The sequence below is a fragment of the Bombina bombina genome, chromosome 8, assembly GCF_027579735.1.
Source record: "Bombina bombina isolate aBomBom1 chromosome 8, aBomBom1.pri, whole genome shotgun sequence".
NCBI classification, from domain to species: Eukaryota; Metazoa; Chordata; class Amphibia; order Anura; family Bombinatoridae; genus Bombina; species Bombina bombina.
The window spans coordinates 224,243,055-224,265,530 of NC_069506.1; the positions used below are offsets into that span (position 1 = coordinate 224,243,055).

The 22,476-nt window shown below is 37.7% G+C and overlaps 1 protein-coding gene across 2 annotated transcripts in view; it reads left to right on the top strand.

Annotated features, from left to right (window-relative positions):
• The window catches only part of LOC128638958 (guanylate-binding protein 1), a 124,211-nt gene extending 105,813 nt beyond the window's left edge, over positions 1–18,398 (top strand). For both annotated transcript variants that reach the window (XM_053691099.1, XM_053691100.1), the window contains exons 7-10: positions 2,689–2,966; positions 3,817–4,029; positions 8,100–8,202; positions 17,558–18,398. In XM_053691099.1, the coding sequence (XP_053547074.1) occupies positions 2,689–2,966; positions 3,817–4,029; positions 8,100–8,202; positions 17,558–17,988 (1,025 nt within the window). In that variant the 3' untranslated portion in view covers positions 17,989–18,398. The remainder of the gene's footprint in view (positions 1–2,688; positions 2,967–3,816; positions 4,030–8,099; positions 8,203–17,557) is intronic.
• The last annotated feature ends 4,078 nt before the right edge of the window (positions 18,399–22,476 follow it).

Consider the following 22,476-nt stretch of genomic DNA (forward strand, 5'->3'; position numbering starts at 1 on the left):
TTCTTTGGGGCAATGTCCTGCAAAAGGCCCTTTTAAGGGCTATTGGTAGTTTAGGCTAGGGGTTTTTTTCTATTTTGAGGGGTCTTTTTTATTTTGATAGGGCTCTTAGATTAGGTGTAATTAGTTTAAAGATCTTGTAATTTGTTTTTTATTTTCTGCAATTTAGTGGGTTTTTTTGTGATTTAGCTCATTTAATTTAATTTATTAAATTGTATTTAATGTAGGAAATGTATTTAATTATAGTGTAAGGTTAGGTGTTATTGTAACTTAGGTTAGGTTTTATTTTACAGGTAAATTTGTATTTATTTTAGCTAGGTAGTTAGTAAATAGTTAATAACTATTTAATATCTATTCTACCTAGTTAAAATAAATACAAACTTGCCTATAAAATAAAAATAAACCCTAAGATAGATACAATGTAACTATTAGTAATATTGTAGCTAGCTTAGGGTTTATTTTATAGGTAAGTATTTAGTTATAAATAGGAATAATTTAGTTAATGATAGTAATTTTATTTAGATTTATTTAAATTATATTTAAGTTAGGGGTTGTTGGGGTTAGACTTAGGTTTAGGGGTTAATAAATTTAATATAGTGGCGGCGATGTTGGGGACGGCAGATTAGGGGTTAATAAATATAATGTAGGTTGCGGTGATTTCCGGAGCGGAAGATTAGGGGTTAATAAGTATAATGTAGGTGGCAGCAATGTTAGGGGCGGCAGATTAGGGGTTAATAATATTTAACTAGTGTTTGCGAGGCGGGAGTGCGGCAGTTTAGGGGTTAATATGTTTATTTTAGTGGCAGCGATATCCGGAGTGGCAGATTAGTGGTTACATTTTTTATTATAGTGTTTGCGATGCGGGAGGGCCTCGGTTTAGGCTTTAAACTACTGGCTTTAAAAGGGTGTACCGCTCACTTTTTGGCCTCCCAGGACAGACTCGTAATACCGGCCCTATGGAAGTCCCATAGAAAAAGGGTTTACAAAGTTTATTTGTCAGTTTGTGGTAAGGCCAAAAAAGTGTGCGGTGCCCCTAAACCTGCAAGACTCGTAATACAAGCGGTAGTGAAAAAGCATCGTTAGGACCTGTTAATGCTGCTTTTTTAGCTTACCGCAAAACTCGTAATCTAGCTGATTGTTTGTTAGCAGCCGAAAATATCCACCCTGATGCACCCAGAGCTTTTTTTCTTGTCGTTAGTTGTTTTCTTGAATGTTTAATATTTTTCAGTTATCTATTTCAAATTGCACATGCACAAATCAGTGTGTGCGAGTAGGAAAACGTATTCACAAGTCGATCATTGTTGGAGAAATACCATATCAAAATATACAGGCAATAGGTGGGCAGAGATTGGTGGCCATTTTCATCTCCTAACAAACTTTGAATATTTAAATAATTCATGTACTTTTTGCAAGTTTATAGAGATATGGGACAAGTTGCAGGATACATTTCTGGTATGTAACAATAAGTAATCAAAATTATATATTGAGTCTAGACTGTCCCTTTAACTTTCCACCTCATCGAATGACTTCCATTGTCAAGGATACAGGCATCACAAAAAAAAAAAGCATTTTAAAAGCATTACTAATTGAATGTTAAAAAAACTATATAACAATCAAGTTTTAATAAACCAAAATATAATTAAAAAAAGAGACACAAGCGCAAGACATTGCATTTGCCTTTTAAATCCTGCATATTGGGTGATGGTTTAGTTAAAAAAAAAATCCCAAACAAGACTTGGGCATGCACATATTTAACATTTCACACATTTACAGATCTCACTTTACAAATGTATTTTAAAAGTGATTTTAGCTTGTTTTTAGTATTGACGTGAGCTGTACGCGATGTCACAGAGTATCATATATGGGTCATTTAACAAAACTATATTTTAATGGAAGGTTTGTCCACTAGCAAACTGCTAAAAAAATGAGGAAATCAGCCTCAATTAATTTTGAACATGATCTCACAAGACTCCTCGGCAGCAGAACAAGCATCAGTGAATTTAACGTATTACCTGCCATAGAAAATGTAGACAGTAGACCCATTACATTAAAACAAATAGTAACCCCTTAGCTGCTGAGTCATGTCACACTCCTGAGCTGGAACTTTTTTTTAGTTGTTTGCCACTCATATTTATACTAAAAAAATCAAACTTTTTTTTTTCTATGAGGTACCCACATATATCACAAAGACAAGGCATTTTTATAAAATAGCTTTAGTATGCAGAAATCCTAACATGAGAAAATTCCACTATAATATGCAAAAAAAATAACTTTTTGTGTAATTTTCTAAGGTGAAAATAACCAGAGTCGGAAATCTTATTAGGTAAAATAGGCAGCTGCCTAGGGGAATCATCATTTCAAAAAGAGGATTGCAAAGTATTAAAAATGTGTTCTACACTGACAGTCATCTTATATTTAATGTTCTGTACACTGATCTATCCATGCAGAAACTGAAACAATACTGGAGAGTGTATAAAGGCATTTCTTAATGTATGTTTGTTAATGCATAGGCCTGTGAAGATATTGCCATCTAATTAATGTATATTTATTCATACATCTGGCCCTGAATAAAACAAAATGGTATTGTAAAAGATACAGTAAATGTTTTAAAGAATTGTATTGTTTTTTTTATGTAAACATGCAATATTTTTTATTTTTTTTCTTCTTATTCGTGTTTATTTTATATTACAGTGTTTGGTATTTTAGTACAAACCTATGTGAAGACAATTCAAAGTGGGGAAGTGCCATGCATGGAGAATGCAGTCCTTGCCATGGCCAACATAGAAAATGAGAGAGCAGTGCAAGAAGGACTTAATAATTATGTGTCCAAAATGGAAAGTAGCTTGATCTTCCCCACAGAAGATAAAGTGATATCAGACTTACACAAGGTCTGTGAGAGGGAGAGTCTTCAGATATTTATGAACCGTTCATTCCGAGATGAGGATCAGTTGTATCAAAAGAGACTGGTGGTAAGTGTCCTAGTCATGCTAGTAATATTAAAAAGTTATTAAATGGTTTATTATTTACATTATTTAAAAGGGACAGTAAAGTCAAAATTACACTTTCATGATTTGGATAGAGCATCTAATTTTAAACAACTTTCCAATTTACTTCTGTTATCAAATTTGTTTTTCTTCTCTTGATATTATTTGTTGAAGAGTAAACCTAGGTTGGCTCATAGGACTACAGCAGAGTGCACGTGTCTTTAGCCGTCTATGGCAGCAGTGTTTATAACTTTTTATAACATTTTTAAAAACAATGTTGCAAACAATACTTCCATAGACGGCTAAAGACACATGCACTCTCCTGAAGTCCTATTAGACCACCTAGGTTTATCTTCAACAAATAATACCAAGAGAACAAAGAAAATTTGATAATAGAAGTAAATTTGAGTTATTTAAAATAGCATGCTCTATCTAGACCATGCAAGTTTAATTTGCCTTTACTCTCACTTTAAGTAACAATAAACTAGAAAACTAGGAAAAAAGAATCCATTATGATAATGAAAAAAAATTGGATTGTGATCGTTTTGATGTATCATATGTAGAGATGCCACCTTTTCTGAAAAATAATACCAGGCAGGCCATTAGCATAAATTTGCATAAATAATTGTACATCATAAATAAGGAACTAATGCTGCTAAGAATCAATCATTTGTTTATAATTAGATTCCAACACACTTAAAAGAAGTTTGACCATAATAGCATCTTTATTTCTATATTTTTTTATTTATTTTCAACTTTGAACTGAATATGCACACACACACACACATATCCATTTTTATTTCTTTTTAATTCCTTTCTTATTTATTTTTGCCAGGAAGGCTTGGGGAAAAAATACTCTGAATTGCTAGAGAAGAATGAGTCTTCCTCTAGAGAGATTTGTCTTTCCTTGCTCCAGAAGCTCAGTACAAACCTTGAAAAGAATCTCATTGATGGGGTATATGCAAAGCCTGGTGGATTTCAGCTTTATTCTCAAGACAGGGACAAAGTTGTGGAAAATTACAACAGAACTCCAAATAAAGGGGTTAAGGTAAAATTGATTTATTGCAAAAAACAAATGATGTCACGTTTTTTAAATAAACCATGTGAGTGTGCTATAGACACTGGTTTCTCAATAGGCGGGCCACGGCCCAGTACTGGGCATTGACAGTCCTCCTGGTGGCCCACGACCTGAAATGCCCCCACTGCAAGCTGTGACAGGCCTGCCGCTCCACACATAAGAAAAAAAGGGCAGGCCTGTCAGAGTGCCAGTGCACATGTTCATGTGCGCATATAGCGGCAGTTCAGTGGGAGAATACCGTAGGACAAGGACCAGAAAGGACTGGGCCTGGGCACTGCAGTTAAGTGACACCAGCCCACTGACACCAATGAATGTATATATTTTCTTCCCCCACTTACACCAATGCATTATTATATATATATATATATATATATATATATATATATATATATATATAATATCTTTATAGTTGAAGCTGCACAATACTTTTCTGAAATATAATACAAGAAACATCCATAAATATTTTTGCAAAAAATAAACTGAAAATAAATTGCAGTCCAAATCAAATTACTCTTCCAGAAAAGCTGTAAGAAAGGTTACCCAGAGGTATAATGTAGTCTTTGTGCAGGTGCAGCTCCCATAGCCTCTGGTGAGTTCAGTAAACATGTTACAAGCACATGTAGGAACTAGACTAGATGGGCCTGCTGATCAAAAACTTTTGAACTTTATATTGCAATGTATATGTCGCTCCTTCATTCCAGAACTCTGCACCTGCATAGTGAGATTAACAGCTGTCAAGCTACAATTTGGCTTTCTAAAATTTTTTGAGGGACCTCACAGTACAGACAACACTTGTCATCTAATTTTGCCAGCGAAGAGAGCTTTAGATCATCAGACTATGTGAGCTATTGATAGCCGCATCTATCTTTAGGTGCCAGTATAATTGCAATATTACCGTTATAACTGCCACTATTACTTGTGACAGCCCATAGTGCTGGTTTTAGCTACTATACAATTGTTTTTTATGGTACATAAAGCCTACTGAGGAGGATCAAAAATAGATGATCCTTTGGCCCCTATTTACCAAAGGTCTTGCGGACCTGATCCGACAGTGCCGATCAGGTCCGCAAGACCTCGCTAAATGCGGAGAGCAATACGCTCTCCGCATTTAAAATTGCTTGTGTTTAACATTGCTTGTGTTAAATGTGAGCTGCTGGTGCAACGCCGCCCCCTGCAGACTCGCGGCCAATAGGCGGACAGCAGGGAGCTGTCAATCAACCCGATCGTACTCGATCGGGTTGATTTCCGGCGATTCCTGTCCGCCTGCTCAGAGAAGGCAGACAGCGTTATGGAGCAGCGGTTATGGAGCAGCGGTCTTTAGACTCGCCAGAAACACGGGCCCACAAGCTCTGTACAAAGTAATTGTAATAGACCATATAATTAAGTATAAATAGCTTTAGTCTGTGTTGAAATTTATATTTCTGCTCTGAAAGAAAATTTATAGCAAAAATAATTTTTGTATATATGTACTGTATATAATATTTTGATTCTCATTCATACAAATAACTTTATTGAAATTAATTTATAAAATAATAAGAAAAATTAAATCACATGCATACACAAGGCTTCAGCTCTCATTAAAAACACTTAAACCAAGGGAAACACTGAAACTCCCATAATATTCTTATAGTATGAGATGTTAACAGCCAGCAGTAACTATATTTAACTATGAAACAACCCTTACAATCCGAGGGATGAAATTAAATTATCTTAGTTTTAATCATTTTAAGCTAAACTGCACGGCTGAGATAACCAATTATTTGGATGGGATAGAAGTTTTAAACCTTAGTAAGCAACATTAAAAGAAAGACTGGAGAGACTGGAGAGACAGAGCACCTCCAGTTGACCCAATAGGTTTAATCTTTATTAAACCTATTGGATTTACTCAAATCCAGGAGGTCCTCTTCAACCCTTTTGTGAAATGCTTCCAATATTGATCCCCTTGCCTGTGCAGGATAAAAGATGGACTTAGGTCTAAAACCATTATGGGACTTAATCTCTGCTACATCCTGTATACCTTCACCTTCTAGCTGATAAAGGTCAAGAGAGCAAACTGCATCTTTAAAGTCTAGCTGATCCAAGTACTCAGTTCCATCCTGGGAGTCCAATGCCTGTTGCTGCTCACTCTCTGGTGGCTGATGTGGACCCCTTACAGATCCCTCATTATGGAAATATTTCTTTAGGGTTAGTGAACAGATAAACCTGTTCAAATCCACAACAGTTTCAAAGACATTAAAGTCCCGGTTTAAGGAAACTTGTCTTCTCTTCACTAAGGGTTACAGAGGATAGATTTATAATCTTCAGATCTTGTATTTGTTCTGCCTCCCTCTCCTCGAAGGATTTTGTACTCTCTGAATCTGTGGCCTGCCGTCTCTCTGTGTTTGTTGCTGTTTGCCTGTTGTTCCTCTCCCTCCTCCTTCTCCGGCTACTACCTCCTGAAACCTGACTACCTATACCCTGTTCCATATTGGAATTTACTGACTCCAATGCTATCTAAAATATGCTTACTATTCAATCCTGTTTCCCCTATTGTAATTTACTCTAACAGTAATCTCTACACATGCAATACCTTATAATGTTTTACCAATCTCACATTGCAATTAGTCCTAACAGTGACCTCCCCATCCCAACACTAACTTTATGACCCTCCACTGCAAACACAACTTTTATGACTTCACTATTGCAACCCTCACCAGTAATGTAATAATCTCTTCCTCAATTAATCACTTCTCCTATCAGTAATACACCACAAAACCTTTAACAATCCTGAAGAAGAAAAACCTGTTTATGACAAGGATTTTTTTGTATTTATAAGATGTTTAAATTCTCTAATTTAAAGGGACAGTCTAGTCAAAATTAATCTTTTATTATTCAGATAGGACATGTCATTTTAATCAACTTTCCAATTTACTTTTATCATCAAATTTGTTTTTTTCTCTTGGTATTCTTAGTTGAAACTAAACCTAGGTAGTCTCATATGCTCATTTCTAAGCCCTTGGGGACTGCCTCTAATTACATGCTTTTTAAATTGCTTTTCACAACAAAAGACTTGATAGTTCACGTGGGCCATATAGATAACACTGTGTTATTTAAGATTTAGCACAACACAATGCTAAATGTAAGTCAATAGATAATAAATAGTCACAGTCATATGATCAGGGGGCTGTCAGAAGGTTCTTAGATACAAGGTAATCACAGAGATAAAAAGTATATTAATATAACTGTGTTGGTTATGCAAAACTGGGGAATGGGTAATAAAGAGATTATATATATTTTAAAACAATAACAATTCTATTGTAGACTGTCCCTTTAAGGGGATTGTGTAGCAGATGTTTACCAATGACATTGGTTTGCAAAAGATAGTTTTACATTTTGATTGTTTGCAAAGAGGGGATGTTATTGGGAGATTTGCAGTGATAGAAGGAAACTGTTTGAGTTCACTGTGATTAGAGGGGATTGTGCCAACAATTTTATTGTTATCCGAAGTCTTGGTAAGTGTAAATTGAAGGGTGGAGGTTCAGAACATAATGGTGGTTAGATTTAAAGGGAGCTGTGAGAAATCAGGGCAGAATAACAAGGGTAATGTAATTTGGTGGCTAAAAGCAGTGTGCTATGGTATATGAAGTAGAAGGTTTTAAGAAAGCAAAAATTAGGGGTTTGAGTTTGGGATTTTAGGATGCACAGTTATGTTTAAATTATATGGTCTTAATGGGTTAGTGTATTTTGCAGTGAGGGTTTGGGACAGTAGCAGTTAGATTATGATGAAGTGGAGTAGCCATTTGTTTTAACACTGGTACCTATATAATAAAGGTACCAGTGTTATAGTGACTAGGGTCATAAACTCTCTGGTGGCTAGTCAAAGTCAGCTGGTGGGCCATTTACTTACACTTTCTGTACATACCAGCCTTTACTGAGATTTTTTCTACAAATCATTGAAAAAACAATAATTTGCTTTCTACTTTGTTTTACAAGCTGCTGCATTGGTTAGTTAGATTAACTAAATTATTTTTTATTATGGTTATGTTTTTCTCTGTTTACAGGCAGAGGAGATGTTAAGTTGTTATTTGGAGAATAGAAAATCTGAGGCAGAGAGTATACTGCAAGCTGATAAAAACTTGAGCAGTGCTCAGAAGACGTTAGCTGGTAAGTTGGATGACATTTTTGGAAGGGTTTATAAAGCTATGGCAACTATCTCAATTAAGTTCTTATCATATTTTGATTGCCCTGTTCAGAAGCAGCCATCAAAATGTTGATATAACTGATCCACCAACAAACACTCCTTATGAGAAAAATATATGTAAACAAGTTAAATCCCAATTTATTGGCTATAAAGAATTAAAATGATGGTAAATTCAAATAGTCTGACTATCGTCTATCAATGCAACCTTAAAAATAAGTAGGTGTTTAATTCATCAAAAAATTCAATAATACATTTTATTATATAATATAGTTGGGAGTGAGGTAGTTGACTGCTTTATTAGTTAGGGTTAATATTTTAAATTGTATTCTGGAGTGTATTGAGAGCCATTGTATAAACTGGCAGAGAGGAGCAGCTGATGTAGATCGGCTACTTAGGTGGATGAGTCTAGCTGAAGCATTCATAATAGATTGGAGAGAGGAGAGGCAAGGGCTCCATAGCAGCCTTCACTGCTTTGGAGCCCATTAAAGGACCGTTAAATACAGTTGAATTGCATAATTAACAAGTGCATAATAAAAAGAAAATACAATGAGGGGGCTTAGCCGGTCGCGGCCATGAAGGCAGCATAATTCCGGATCTCTGCAACAAGCGTCTCTAGACACCTCATCCTGGGGCATTAAAATCAACCTAATCAGGGAGACCACACACCACAAGTAACACCTGAACTCGAAGCACCACAAAGATAGAGACTGGGTGTCACAGATCCAGCAAAGGGCTGCATAGCAGTCTCGGAGGCCAGAACAACACTGACAGCTGCCATCTTGCTTACCAGCACTCAAATCACCCACGCGGCATACAATCGACCCACAGCTGGGCACTGCATCAGAGCTCTAAGGAGCCGCTCGCCACCGGCCACCTGTTAGTGCGGAAACACAGCGGAGGAAGAACTGGCAAACACCCCACGGTGTTTGTAGCTGCGTGATTTGACCGCAGCTACATTCCGGTAAGGCCTGGACTGGGCATTTATTATAAGGGCTAAACCATTGCTGCAGTACTAGTGGCAGACCGCATACTGAGAGCAACACATCTAAGAAATAGCTTTAATAGCCATCCTGCATAAAACTTGAACACGTGTAAAGTAGGCCGCAGTATGCACATAGAATATTCCAGTGGAAATCTGACCTTCCCTAGCAGGCAGAGACGCAGGGCAATAATCTTTTGGGGCCTTATACTGAAACTACCCACATTAAGTGATAGCCCTCCTAACCCTAAGAGACACAGTGAACGCAATAGTACACACTGCAATTGGATTAATCCACCTGTCTCAAATACTTCATTTTTTAATATCAGAACAAACAACAGTACTGCAATCCTCTGCTCCCATAAAAATGCTGGACATTTTATGCACAAACCTCTATATATTGCATGATCCCCATTAGGGGGAAGAATTGTAGGCCCTTACTAATACTGTAACACTAAAACCAATATTGTACATCAACAATATGGCTAAAAAAAAAACTTGAAAAATCTGAGAGGTTAACAAAACAGACCAACAAGGCCCATACAATGCCTTCATACTTTGCTACTAAAAAATCACCAACACATACTGTCTATAGCAATAAAGGCTAAACCTTCTCCTGGCTCCCAAAATTCTGGAGCCCGCACCTACACTATCCACTAATGATTCGGCTCAAATTCCTGCCTCTTCGTTGTCTCATTTTGCATCAAAGCAGGAGATTTCTGACATCTAAGGGAAGAATTAACAGAACTAAAACAAGATCTACAGACCCTAGGCTCAAGAGTGGAAATGCTAGAAGCAGATAGCGAAGAAATGAGAGAAGACATCTTAAGAATAGATGATAAATCCTCATCACAACAAGAAATATTTGATACCCTCATGGATAAGATTGATGATCTAGAAAACAGGAGTAGAAGAAAAAATCTACGACACAGAGGCATTCAAGAATCTATATTGCCTAGGGACTTCCCTAAGTACCTACAAGCACTTTTCACTTCCTTAAAAGACTCTTCATATACTGAAAATATTTTATTGTTCAGAGCCAACAGAGCTCTTCGCCCCAGACCCCCTGACACATCTCCTCATAGAGACATTATTATCAGATTTAACATTTTTCTAGAAAAGGAAATGCTGCTTAACCAGTCAAGACGGCAACAACCTATAAGAATCAGAGGCAATGTCATACAGTTCTTCCAGGACCTCTCTACGAGAACTTTGCAGCGCAGAAAATAATTCACCCCACTTACCACCATGCTACGTAATAAGAAGATCCCTTACAGATGGGGATTCCCAGTCCAGCTCATTGTGATTCAAGACAACAAACGATTCATCTGCAACACACCTGAGGACATTGCCACATTGGGCTCTATTTAACAAGAAGTCACAAAGACCGCTGCTCCATAACCTGTCCGCCTGCTCTGAGCAGGCAGACAGACATTGCCAGAAACCAACCCGACCAAGTACAATCGGGTTGATTGACACCCCCTGCTGGCGGCCTATTGGCTGCGAGTCTGCAGGGGTCGGCGTTGTACCAGCAGCTCTTGTGAGCTGCTGGTGCAATGCTGAATACGGCTAGTGTATTGCTCGCCGTATTCAGCGAGGTCTGTCGGACCTGATCCGTACTGTCGGATCAGGTCCGACAGACCTTGATATATTGAGCCCATTCAGTAAAGAGCTTGGCCTTGACCCACCATCAGAAAAAATTCCTCCACCTACCTCACACTCTACAACACCTAAAAGACCAAACTTAAACTCCACAAAATGGCAAACCAAAATATCACGCAAAAATAAAACATCACAACACCCAGATAAAGAGCACAAGAACTTACCCCATCACGATCTACTCATTCCTCTATCTCAGAAGATGGCTGAAAATGGAAACCACCCACCTTTAAGCCTCTTGTTACCGTTGAATCACCATTATGTCTCTGAAAGGCTGAACAACATCATATGATTTTGCAAGACTATAACATCATTGATTAGGGACGCTGGTACCGTAAGTGATTTCCTCTTTCCAGGTATTATGTACTACCTAATTATACACCTGACATAACCATTCCAAAAACCATATGCCATATCTAAGGTAAAAGCCCTCTTTATAAAATAACTAAAAAAGTTTCCCAAGACACTTACAAACCTGTTCTGCTGTCTTCTAACAGCAAGATGGGTAAGGACTACTTAATGCAACAACGAAAGAGAATCTTACTTTTGATTTCCCCCCTCAAGGACACTCTCTATATTTATGTCTAATTCTAGACTTAGAGACATGTTTGTACTTTTTCTTTTTGTTATTGTTGTATATGTTATGTTACAATGTTGTGCTCTATATAATTTATCAATGTATATATATATATATATATATATATATATATATATATATATATACAGTATATATATATATATATATATATTTATATATATACAGTATATACATATATGTTGTAAAACTTTTCATGACCAGTGCAGAAGAGGCCTCTAAAAACCAGTGTCACCCTAATTCCGACACTCAAAATCACATCTACAACACCTCCAAAACTCATGCCAACCCCCCCTAAATCTCCACATCCCCTAATCATACAATCCCAAAATGCCAGGCACTCTGAGACATTGCAAAACGTCAAGCAGACATTCTATACCTATTCCTAAACACTCTCTCTACCCCCTGCAGCTCATCTCAAAAGCAGTCTCACTACTGCAAATCTGTATCTCATCTCATGTCACTCTCCCTCTTGCTTCTACTTACTGCTGGTGACATCTCCCCTAATCCTGGTCCCCAACCACTGACAAGCCATGCACATCCATGTGTACCATCCCATAGACTCAGAAAACAAAACTCTGCACACCTGTCTCACATTCCTCTTGCATCTAAAGCCACTACCCCTTTCACCTGTGCACTCTGGAACTCTCGGTCTGTCTGCAACAAACTCACTTCTATACATGACCTCTTCATCTCCCGCTCCCTCAACCTTCTGGCCCTAACAGAAACCTGGCTCTCTCCCCTAGACACAGCATCCACTGTTGCTCTGTCACATGGTGGCCTCCACTTCAGCCACACTCCTAGGTCTGGTAATAGACAAGGAGGTGGTGTAGGTATTTTACTCTCCTCTCGTTGCACCTTTCAACAAATACACCCTATCTCTTCCCTCACTTTTCCCTCATTCGAAACCCACATGATTCGCTTATTCTCCCCTCTCTCTGTACGTGTTGCAGTCATATACCGACCCCCTGGCTCCACAACTCAATTTCTGGATCACTTGTCTGCCTGGCTACCCTACTTCCTTTCCTCAGACACCCCTGCCCTCATTCTTGGCTACTTCAACATCCCCCTTAACAATCCCACTGCCTCATCTGCTAAACAACTTCTGCAACTCACTTCCTCTTTCGGTCTGTCACAATGGACTGATTCTCCCACTCACAAAGACGGTCACTCCCTTGACCTGATCTTTAGCTATCGATGCACTCTCTCAAACTTCTCAAACTCCCCTTTTCCTCTTTCTGACCACCATCTCCTTACCTGCAACATATCATCCCTTCCTACAACTCTCCCACCTTCTGCTCCTCACACCAAACTTCACAGAAGCATTAGGTCTTTAGATCAGCAACAACTTGCTAATTCCCTTCAACCGCTCCTCTCATCCTTCTCCACCTTTTCCTGCCCTGAACAATCTATCTGCCACTATAATTCCACCCTTATATCCGTCCTTGACAATCTCGCCCCCCTTACCACTGTTAGGAAATCACACACTCATCCCCAGCCCTGGCATACTCCTCTGACACGGTACCTACGCAGATGTTCCCCTACTGCTGAACGGCATTGGAGAAAATCACGGAGTTCAGCTGATTTTCTTCATTACAAATTCATCTTGAACTCCTACTACTCTGCCCTTAATCTCCACAAGCAACACTACTTCTCTACTCTTATCTCTAATCTTTCTTCAAACCCAAAACGTCTGTTCTCCACTTTCAATACTCTCCTCCGCCCTCCCCCACTTCCTAATACAACTTCTCTGTCAGCCCACGACTTTGCCAGTCATTTCATTAACAAAATTGACTCTATCAGACATGAAATCAGCTCTCAACACAATTCCATTCTCTCCCCCCCTCAAATACTCCCACTCACCCACAACCCTCATAACCTGAAACTTAGTTCATTCTCCCCTGTTACTGAGGACGAAGTTTCAGCACTTATACTACGCTCTCACCTCACTACCTGTCCCCTTGACCCTATCCCCTCACAGCTGCTCCCCTCTCTCTCTGCTACCCTTACCCCTATACTAACACACACTTTCAACCTCTCCCTCAGCACTGGTACATTTCCCTCATCAATGAAACATGCGCTGGTCACACCTATCCTCAAAAAACCTTCCCTTGATCCTACCTCCCCATCCAACTACCGCCCAATTTCCCTCCTCCCTCTTGCTTCTAAGCTTCTCGAAAAACTAGTATATGCACGCCTATCCCATTTCCTTATGTTAAACTCCCTTCTTGACCCGCTGCAATCTGGATTTCGTCCCTATCACTCCACAGAGACAGCTATTGTTAAGGTCACCAACGACCTACTTACAGCTAAATCAAAAGGCCACTTCTCTCTGCTTATCCTTCTTGATCTGTCCGCAGCCTTTGACACTGTCGACCATCCTCTTCTGCTCCAAACCCTCCAATCCTTCGGCATCTGTGACATAGCCCTTTCATGGCTCTCTTCCTATCTGTCAAACCGTACCTTCAGTGTAGCCTTCACTGGGGCCTCCTCCGCCCCGTCACCACTTTCTGTCGGAGTACCACAAGGCTCTGTCCTCGGTCCCCTTCTCTTCTCAATCTACACATCATCACTAGGTTCCCTAATTAAGTCCCACGGTTTCCAATATCATTTGTACGCTGATGACACCCAAATCTACTTCTCTGCACCAGAACTATCTCCTTCCTTGCTAACCCGTGTCACTAACTGTCTTTCTCACATCTCTTCCTGGATGTCCTCTCACTACCTCAAGCTAAATCTCTCCAAAACTGAGCTCCTCATTTTCCCCCCTTCTTCCAAAATCTCCACCCCCAATATCTCTATAACTGTCGACAACTCCATCATTACCCCTACCCCGCACGCCCGATGTCTCGGGATCACATTCGACTCAGATCTTTCCTTCACTCCTCACATTCAGTCATTGGCTAAAGCCTGCCGCTTCCACCTTAAAAACATCTCTAAAATTAGACACTTCCTTACACAAGACACAACTAAGATTTTAATCCACTCTCTCATTCTTTCCCACCTTGATTACTGCAACTCTGTCCTCTCTGGTCTCCCCACCTGCCGCCTAGCTCCTTTACAATCCATAATGAATGCCTCTGCCAGACTCATCTTCCTTACACGTCGCTCTTCATCTGCTGCGCCTCTCTGCCAATCCCTTCACTGGCTTCCTCTTGCCTCTAGGATCAAACACAAAACTCTCACTCTGACATACAAAGCCCTCAACTGCAATGCTCCCCCCTACATCTCCGACCTTGTCTCCAGATACTCTCCCTCCCGTCCCCTTCGCTCTGCTCATGACCTCCTACTCTCCTCCTCTCTTGTCACCTCATCACACTCCCGTTTACAGGACTTCTCCAGACTGGCTCCCATTTTATGGAACTCTCTGCCTCACTCCACAAGACTCTCTTCTAGTTTTAAAAGCTTCAAGTGCTCCCTAAAGACTCTACTGTTCCGGGACGCATACAACCTACGCTAACCTTTCCTAATACCAGTTCCTCTCCTCCACTGCAATCCCCTGAACCCTCTTAGCATGTAAGCCTAATAGTCCAGCTGTTAGTAGATCACCTTCTTAAGAGCTGACTACAACAGTGCAACTATTGGCAGGGCACTCTACCCTATAATTGTTTTGTTGTACTCCCCCTTTGTTTATAGCGCTGCGGAATCTGTTGGCGCTCTACAAATAACCGATAATAATAATAATAATAAGAAACACATTTAAAAAGAAATTCATCACCCGAAATACCTTGGACACATATATACCCAACATTATCACAGCTCTGGCCCCTCTAAAAAATGCGGGGTTAGTATACTACTTAAAAAAAACACTACCTTTTACACTTCTGCAAAAAGTGTCAGACACAGAAGGTTTATTTCTAGGCCTAGCGGGTCTACTCTATGGGAAACCTATAACGCTTATTAATATTTACGCCCCCAACACCAACCAAAAACATTTTTTTATGAAAATGATCAATCATATCCTAGACATCTCAAAAGACCCAATCTGTATTGGAGGGGACTTCAATCTCCCCCTTCAACCCCACCTAGATAGTTCTAACACCCAACTTAAACCAAACACAAAATCCCTTACATACCTCTGGAAAAATCTGAAACCTCATAAACTATAAGATGCCTGGCATTTCCTCCATCCTACCACAAAGGATTACACATTTTATTCATACCCTACTAAATCCTACAGCCACATAGACTACCTTTTTACCAATCAAATAGGCCTTTCACAAATATGTAAATGTGAAATATCACCCACCTCATGGTTAGACCACTCAGCAGTAATGCTACACATCAACTGGCCAGAACACTCATCTAACCCTTTCCTCTGGAAACTCGATGACACATTGCTAAGCAATGTGGAATCAGTTACCAAACTAAATAATACCCTGAAGGAATACTTCAACATCAACAATCCCTCAACACCTAATTTGTTTGCTGATTAAGAGCCCAAATGAAATGAACCCAAAGGAAAACTTATAATGATCTGACTACTAAGCTATAAAACTTAGACTTCCAACACAAACAATCCCCACTGGACCCTCAAATTCTATCAGAGATAACAGACACCAGAAAATCCCTAGATGACTTTACGCAAATAGAATACCACACCCTCCAATGCAAAATAAACAGCCTATTTCATTATGGAAGCAACAGGGCTGGTAAATACCTAGCAAGAACTCTAAAGAAAAGAAAACTCAAATCACATATTTACGAATTACGCCCTCCCAACAAACCTCCATTAAGCACAACCTTGGACATTCTCCAATCATTCTATTCCTATTACACAGATTTATACAATAAAAACCCAACAACTTCAACCTTTCACCTCCTGCACAAAATTGAACAATTTGTCCAAAACTGCCCCTTACCCACCCTCACAGATGCACAACTGGAAAATATTAATTCACCTACCTACACCAGAAATATTAAAGGCCATACAAGCACTCAACAAAGTCAAAGTCACTGGCCCAGCTGGCTTTTTCAAGAAGCTCTTGCCCCACACCTAAATATAATTTTTAAAGAAATCACCAATGGAGCCAAGTTCCCTCCCTCCATGTTGGAGGCACACGTGGTAGTTCTACCCAAACCCGGCAAACCAGCTACAACACCTTCAAATTTTTCGACCCATCTCATTGCAAAATGTGGAATGTGGCCAGAGATAACACCACTAAAATCTTGAACATTATAAAATATACTAACAGCCACCAGATCCCTTCCGTAGTAATTTCAATGGACGCCAAAAAGGCCTTTCATAGCCTAAACTGGTCATTCCTTTCACATACACTAATAAGATTTAGATTCAACACAGAATTTTTCCACAACATTTTTGCCCTTTACAACAACCCAACAGCTAAAATTAAATTAAATGACTCCTTATCAAACCCTTTCCAAAATAATAACGGAACCAGACAAGGATGACCCATATCCCCTACTCTATTTATACTAGCAATGGAAGTCCTAGCAACATACATTAGAAACTCCCCCACTATTGGTGGAATTACTATAGGCCAAAACAAATATAAAACCTTTGTCTATGCAGACGATTTCATACTCACACTAACAAAACTAGAAACCTCTATCCCATCCTGAATGTCCCTTTTAAAACTATATGGAGACCTTTTAAATTTCTGCATCGATTACTCTAAATCAGAATTTATCAGTTTAGGAGCAATGCAAGGAGATTTAATCCTCTTAAAATCACATCAATTTAGACACCAACCTGTAGCACTTAAATATCTGGGTATTTTCATCCCCCATACCTCAATAGATTAATTACTTTAAACTACAAGCCTCTTAAATCCCATATAATCTCTACCTTGCAATCTTGGATCCATAAACCTATTTAATAATTCACATTTAATAATACAAGTGCTGCAGGTAAGTGAGCGGTGAGAAAAAACTGCATGGTAGCACCGCACAGCTCATAACGCAAGACTCGTAAATCTAGCCAATAGTTTGCTAAAATTATTATAATAAGTTAAAAGTATTTTAAACTACTTAAAATAATGCAATATATTTAATGTTATTTGGACTGAATTATTAATAATATGTATCACACTAATAAACAATTCTCATTCATATATATTTCTAGAGGAACAAGAGAAAGCAAAAATACTTGAACAGAATCAGCGGGAAGAGCAGGAGAAGAGGATCCAGGCAGAGCAAAGAATGAAGGACAGTGAAGAAAGTCACCAAGAAAATATAAGACAACTGAAAATAAAGATGGAGAGAGAAACAGAGGACATAAAGAGGGAGCTAGAGGGAGCGATGACAAGCAAGCTAAAAGAGCAGGAGATTCTGCTAAGTCAAGGTTTCAAGGATCAGGCAAATGCCATGACACAGGAGATAGATCATCTGAAACAAGAGCTTCAGTCTCAAAACAACTCAGTTGCTGATATGATAGGCAAAATTGCATCAGCAGTTGAGAAAGGAATCAGTTTGTTTATACATCTAAAGGATGTGGATAACCTAGCAAGGAACCAGCCAAGGAACTCAGTGAGGAATAATAGGCAAAACAAGTAGTAGAGCTTTAATTAAGAAATCTGTTCCAATTGGTCAGAATTCCCATGTGAAGTGTGCCCCATGGCTTTTTACAAGGTTTTTTCAAGTTTATGCATTTTCAATCCATTAGAAAACTTTGCAACAACCTACTTATTAGCTTTTAAATGCATCTGCTGGTTAATAACACCCTCTGCATTCCAGTTTATAATTAAACATGTTTCTGGAATGCTTTTTATACTTTTTAAATTCAAATAATATGTTATATATATATGTTAAGCAGAAAAAAACTACATTTATATTATACAGTCATAATTTATTAGATACTGTTTTATTTTCTCGTTGGTCCTGTATATTTTGCTTCTTTAAAGGTTTGAAAAAATACTGTGAAAATCCCCTCAAAAAGTTTACAAAACACCTGATTCTTCAAGTTTTTCATTTGTTTTTGTATGTTTAATTTAGAATCAACCATATCATTTATTTATTCAAGTGAACTTACAAATTAAAAATGCAGCACTTCACACTTACAAATTTGATAGATTGGAACAGGGGCTTAAATCTGGGGTCAATTATGGTGAACAAATTACACTAAAGGGTGATGTACAGCATAGTGTATCTATAGAAGATCTTCAATACTTAAGTGAATACATTACAGAGTGGCCAAGTGCAGTGCATACATATATATATATATATATATATATATATATATATATATATATATAGTAAGAATTAGTGTGTGCCTCCCCAGCACCAGTGGAGCACAAAATGTAAGTGTTATCTCTCAAATGGAATCCATACAGCTTCCAGTTTTGCTCTCACATTACATGTCCAAAGTTGTATTTTAGTGCTTGAGCGATAGTCCAGTGCACAATAACATCTGTACAAAAATATATGTGTGGCAAACAGGTCAGATGTTAACAAAACAGATATGCTCAACACAATGTGCTAAAAAACAATACTCTCCTTGTTGGAATAATATACAGATGACCGCTGCCCTTCCTCAATCTCTCCCCAGGGACTGTACAGACAATAGGCAAAACGAAATGGATGGCGCTGGTCTTGGTGTGTAGTTAATTTCTAATGATAGATAGAAATGGACTTGATGTGCAAATTAAATCCGACAAAATAATGTGCAATATACTCACTCCTTTAGTAATGTGAGTTCAGCTTCTAAGGTGTGTCTCTCTCCAAAGGATCAAAAGGTAATTTTCAAAGGTGTTATCAGCTGGGCTAGAAATGGATTAAAAACCCCATCAGCAGTAAGGTAATAACTTTTGTTATAAATCATGTAGTAACTTACTTATCCAATGTAGTAAGTCCGGCTTGTCACAGGAAAGAATGATTCTCAATATAAGAGATAAAAAGGTTTATTTTAGCTCTATGCGTTTCAACGCTCAAGCGTCTTTTTCAAGAGCAATAAAAACAAGTAAAAAGGTTTGCATAATACTGTGACACATTGTAGCCGGTTTTATATATAGTGGTATCGATGTTCCAATTTCCTGTGTATGACAGGAAATTGGACTCACATGAAACATATACAAAGCTGTTTAATTAGATGTTTAGGCCCAACCTTATTCTTAACATCGCTAGATCTTTTTTATGTCGCTATATCAAAGATAAAAACAAATATTTTTGTACTATGGTTCGGCATAAACATGCAAACGATAAATGATAGCCAATGGCAACGTTCCTTCAAAATTTCATCCAATGGAAATACAGTGCTACGTTAAGTTCCCATTCGAGTATTCCTTTTGTTTTAGTTCCTTTTCAGGTCCGCCATAAAGTCACATGTTTTTTTCTAGCCAATCCGATAGTAATGGAGTGTTCTCTGTTAGTATGTGACGTTGCATGGGCTCGTTTAGTCACGTGTCGTTTTTAGGAGAATCGTCCTTTTTCGTGTCTTTGTTCGAATGTACCGATGTGTGAATTTAACTTAACATTCTATAGATAGAAAAATAAGAGAAGGCGGCAGTATCCATTCTGATCGCATATGAAGTAAAATAATAACATTCTATCTGATATTTCTACAGCAACTTTAAACAGTATTGAGATCATATCTCAATAATATGAAAACGGTAACAATTTTATGAAATTCTAAATTTTATGAAATCGTGCAATTTTGAAATCTTTAGTGTGTTACAGACAAAAAGGGTATTAGGAAATTCCGTATTAAAATTAAAACATATCTTTCTTTTGATTGTTTTCAACAATTCTAAATGAGACAATATTTATTCTGTGCTATTCTATTTTAGTGAAGAATTGGTTTAGTGCAGAAAGAGTAAAATAGAAAAATAAATAAATAAATAAATAAAACCCATTTTTCATTCGATACTTTATGTCTTATCTTAAAGAGACAGATATAAAATTAGATAGTGAAGGTTGTATTAAATACTATTTTTGTGGATACTATATCCATAATATTTTAATATTATAATTTGTGCTTTTCTTGGAGTGAAAAATAAAATTAAAATTGAAATAAATTAAATTAAATGGTGCTTGTTATATAAGTATAACCATGATGTATGAATCCTAGTGACTAATTTAAGTGATGGACAATTAACATTTAAAAAGTTACTCTATTTACTTAGAGGTTTTCAGGTCCCTAATATTTATGAATTGTTAGTTTAAATAAAAGCTGCTATTCGAATGTCTTTATTTAACCCCCAATGGTTATAGGTTCTAAGAGTGTGAATCCACCATAATTCTCTCTTGTTTAACTCATGTTCTAAATATCCTCCTCTCCAATGGGTGGATACTTTCTCTATTCCTATCCATGAAAATTTGCTAAAATTAAATTGGGGACAAGTATTACAATGTAAAGGAACACCATGGTCCTCATGTTTCTTATCTATTTTGTTGAGGTGTTCTAAAATGCGGGTCTTAAGAAATCTAGTAGTTTGTCCTAAATATTGAATCTGACAATTGCACTGTAGTAAATATATAACATTTTTGGTTTTACATGTGATGAAATGTTTAATTATGTAGGTTTTACCTGTTGTGAAGGAAGTGAAGGATTTATGGGTTCTTTTTGTATAATTACAACCTTTACATTTCCCACATGTGTAAAAACCCTGTAAATTTGAAATACTTAAGGGTGGTTTGGGAGCCATACCTTTTATTAGGGATGGGGCTAATTTTTGTTTGAAATTACTGCCTCTTCTGTAGGTGATTTGAGGTTTAGTGGGTATAATCTTACTTAAAAATTCATCATTGTGTAAAATACGCCAATGTTTTTTGATGATATTAGTAATTTGATTGTGCCCTGAGTTAAATGTTGTAATGAATCTGGGAAAAGAAGATTGTTTATTTGTAGCAATTTTTTGTTTGGCCAAGATAGAATTACGATCCAAATTTTTAACTAATTGTCTATCTGCTTCAAGATTACTTGAAGGATAACCTTTTTCCAAAAATCTCTTCTTAAGTATTAGTGATTGCTCCTCGTAATCTTCTATTCTGTCACAATTTCTCCTAATTCGTTGGAATTGTCCTCTAGGGATTGCTTTTAACCATGACGGATGGTGTTGACTGTCGTGTTGAATGTATGTATTTGCATCACATTCCTTAAAGTGTGTTTTGGTATGTATACATCCATCAATGGTTATGATGGACAAATCTAGAAAAGTTGCTTTGGTGTTATGTAGTTCTGGGGTCAATATGATGTTCATATTGTTCTTATTTAGATTGTTAACAAATTGCTGACGAATTCTCTATATTTCCCCTCCAAATACAGAGGACATCATCGGTGTATCTCTGCCATGTCACCAGGCTCGCCCCGGCTACGTCATTGGACCACACGTGTAGATGTTCAAAGTGGTCCATATAAATATTGGCGTAGCTGGGGGCGAACCTGGTGCCCATGGCGGTACCACATATTTGTAGATATTGTTGGTCATTAAACCAGAAAAAATTATGGGTTAACATGAAATTTATAGCTGCAAGAATAAAGTCTAACATTTTTTCTGATAAATTAGGATCTTGTGTTAATTTCCATCTAATAGCTGTTAAGCCTTTTTGATGGTCAATTATGGAATATAGTGATGTAACGTCCATGGTGGCCCACAGATAATCTGGTTCCCATTTTAATTGATTAATGATATTGAGTACACTAGTGGTGTCCTTTAAATACGATTTGGAATTTTGTGCATAGGGTTGTAAAAAATAATCAATAAATGCAGATAAATTTGAAGTTAATAAATCAATGCCACTAATGATAGGGCGACCTGGGGGTTGCAGGGGGTATTTGTTTAATTTTTGTAAAAAATAAAAAATTTGAGTTTTTGAATGGGTTTTAAACAAGAAATCATATTCTTGTTCACTGATAACCTCTCTATCTAGAGCTAATGTTAGTAGTTCTTGTAATTCTTGACTGAATTCCTTTTTGGGGGAGTGGTTTAAAATTTGGTAGGTGTTAGTATCTGATAGAATTCTATTAGCTTCTTGTAGATAAAATGTCCTATCCATAATGACTACCCCTCCCCCTTGTCGGCTTCCTTTATGATGATGTCCTCTCTC